The sequence below is a fragment of the Penaeus vannamei genome, chromosome 25, assembly GCF_042767895.1.
Source record: "Penaeus vannamei isolate JL-2024 chromosome 25, ASM4276789v1, whole genome shotgun sequence".
Classification (NCBI taxonomy): domain Eukaryota; kingdom Metazoa; phylum Arthropoda; class Malacostraca; order Decapoda; family Penaeidae; genus Penaeus; species Penaeus vannamei.
In genome coordinates, this window is record NC_091573.1 from 25,671,354 (window position 1) to 25,673,853 (window position 2,500).

General features: G+C 40.0%; 1 protein-coding gene across 24 annotated transcripts in view; it reads left to right on the forward strand.

Annotated features, from left to right (window-relative positions):
• Window positions 1-2,500, forward strand: part of Klc (kinesin light chain) — a 181,350-nt gene that overhangs the window by 137,745 nt on the left and 41,105 nt on the right. For all 24 annotated transcript variants that reach the window (XR_011399595.1, XR_011399597.1, XR_011399596.1 and 21 more), the window contains 3 exons: window positions 63-176; window positions 417-531; window positions 700-843. Coding sequence is in view for 19 of the 24 variants with exons in the window: in XM_070139314.1 (XP_069995415.1) it covers window positions 63-176; window positions 417-531; window positions 700-843 (373 nt within the window). In the remaining 5 variants the exon portion in view is untranslated. The remainder of the gene's footprint in view (window positions 1-62; window positions 177-416; window positions 532-699; window positions 844-2,500) is intronic.

Below are 2,500 nucleotides of genomic sequence, written 5' to 3' on the forward strand. Positions count from 1 at the left end.
TTAAGATTATTATATAAACCTTTTGAGGATATAGAGATACACATATGTGCACATCTTTCCAGCTACGAGGTGGCAGTTCCTCTGTGCAAACAAGCACTGGAGGACCTTGAGAAGACCTCTGGACATGACCATCCTGATGTGGCAACTATGCTCAATATCCTGGCTCTTGTCTACAGGTAAACATAAAGGATATGGAATGTCTCTCCCCTTTCAGTTGTTGGTCTTTTCATTTTGTCTAAACGAAGTTGGATAATGAGTAATGTTTTACAAAACATGGCCTAGGCAAAGAAAAGAAATAAAAGAATTTTAATTTTGTGTATTGGGAATACATGATTTTTCTATCCATTTGACCTGGATTGAAGAAAAAGTATACATAGATAGAATTGCATATAAAAACATTCACATCTTTTCTGCAGGGACCAGAATAAATACAAAGAGGCAGCGAACCTCCTAAATGATGCGCTCGCCATCCGAGAGAAGACCTTGGGAGAGAACCACCCTGCAGTCGCAGCCACCCTAAATAACCTAGCTGTAAGTATATATGTATTATTTTTGTGGTGAGTTTACCTTTTAGGAAATGACATGAGTCAGGGTGGGCCATACTAAAGCTAAAGTTTGTAGTGTTGTATGATAGTTAAAAAATCTTTTAGTTGATTATCTTAGTGTTTTTGGAGTAAGCATTTTTTACCTGCCCCACAGGTGTTATATGGGAAGCGAGGCAAATACAAGGAGGCCGAGCCTCTGTGCAAGAGAGCCCTGGAAATCCGCGAAAAGGTGTTAGGCCGCGACCACCCTGATGTGGCCAAGCAACTCAACAACTTAGCCTTACTTTGTCAGAACCAGGTAGATATATATGGATGCAAATACGTCGTGTCAAGGAAGTATGTGAAGACACGCACTATATACACTGCACTCTAGCTGGCTCTGTGCTTGGCTAGTTGACTGCTGCTGTTGTTCCTAGAATGCAATGTTTTTTTGTTTGTTTTTTTTTGCTCTTTTTTAATGTTTTTTCCCCTCTAGTTGAATTAATGATTTGACCAACCCATGATTGAGCACAATGCATCAATTCTCTTTTGTTGATATTAACATCATGTTATAGCTTGACCCCTTATTGTTGATTGATAGATGTGCAATATGAAGTGCATGGACAAGATTTAAAGCAAAGTATGTACACTGCTAGAGAGTCATTTGTGTATTATATATTTTGTTACCAGGTTGATTGTGCAAAGCATTTGGATATTTGGATTAAGTAATCTTTTAAGAACTTAAAATGGTCATACTTAGTTACCCTATTTATCTGTCTGTATGAATGTACACATGCACACCAACACCCACACCCACACCCACACCCACACCCACATGCACACCCACATGCACACCCACACCCACACCCACACCCACACCCACATGCACACCCACACCTACACCCACACCCACACCCACACCCACACCCACACCCACACCTACACCCACACCCACACCTACACCCACACCCACACCCACACCCACACCCACATGCACACCCACACCCACACCCACACCTACACCTACACCTACACCTACACCTACACCTACACCTACACCTACACCTACACCCACACTCACACCCACACCCACACCCACACCCACACCCACACCCACACCTACACCCACACCCACACCCACACCCACACCTACACCCACACCCACACCTACACCCACACGCACACCCACACCCACACCCACACCCACATGCACACCTACACGCACACCCATACACACCGTCACCAACACCCACACACATACACATAGAGAGGAAGATATAATTGTAAATAATTAAGATTAGATTTACAGATTAATGAAATTCTTTTTTATTTTTTTTAAATTTTAGCCTCACTGCATGATGGCTTGCTAAATCATCCTCTAAAGACTACTACTTTTATTAATAGATTGTTATTATTATTTTTTTTACTTATGTTTTAAACGTTTTCTTGTGCAGTTATTATTTGTAGTAATACGCTAGATTACCCCCCCCCCCCTCCCACCTCACCTTACCTTACCTTTGAATGTAATGTGCAAGTTGTTAATTAACCTGAGTTTGATGCCAGGGGGGGGAACCACAGCCCTCTCACCTCTGCCCTTTTGAGTAACGGAGTTAGAGAGGTGATATCAGGTTGGCGTAGTAACCCTGGTGTGTAAGCAGAGGAGTCCTGTTGTATTGGCCAGATTTTTTTTTTTTTTTTTTTTTTTTTTTTTTTTTTTTTTTTTTTTTTTTTTTTTTTTTTTTTACTTGTTATTCTTGTCCATAGTTTCCGTTATGAGACTAAAGAAATAAAGAACAAGAGGGAAAAAAAAAACGTAATTTAGTTTTATTCTATTGGAAATAGTTTGTTTTGAGTTTTAACACAGTGGTACTATTTTCTTTTATTTTTATTGGTATAGATTAAGAGAGAAACTTTAGTTTCAGTTAGAGATAAATGATATAGTGATAAGACAGTATACGTATCAGCTTTCATTTTTA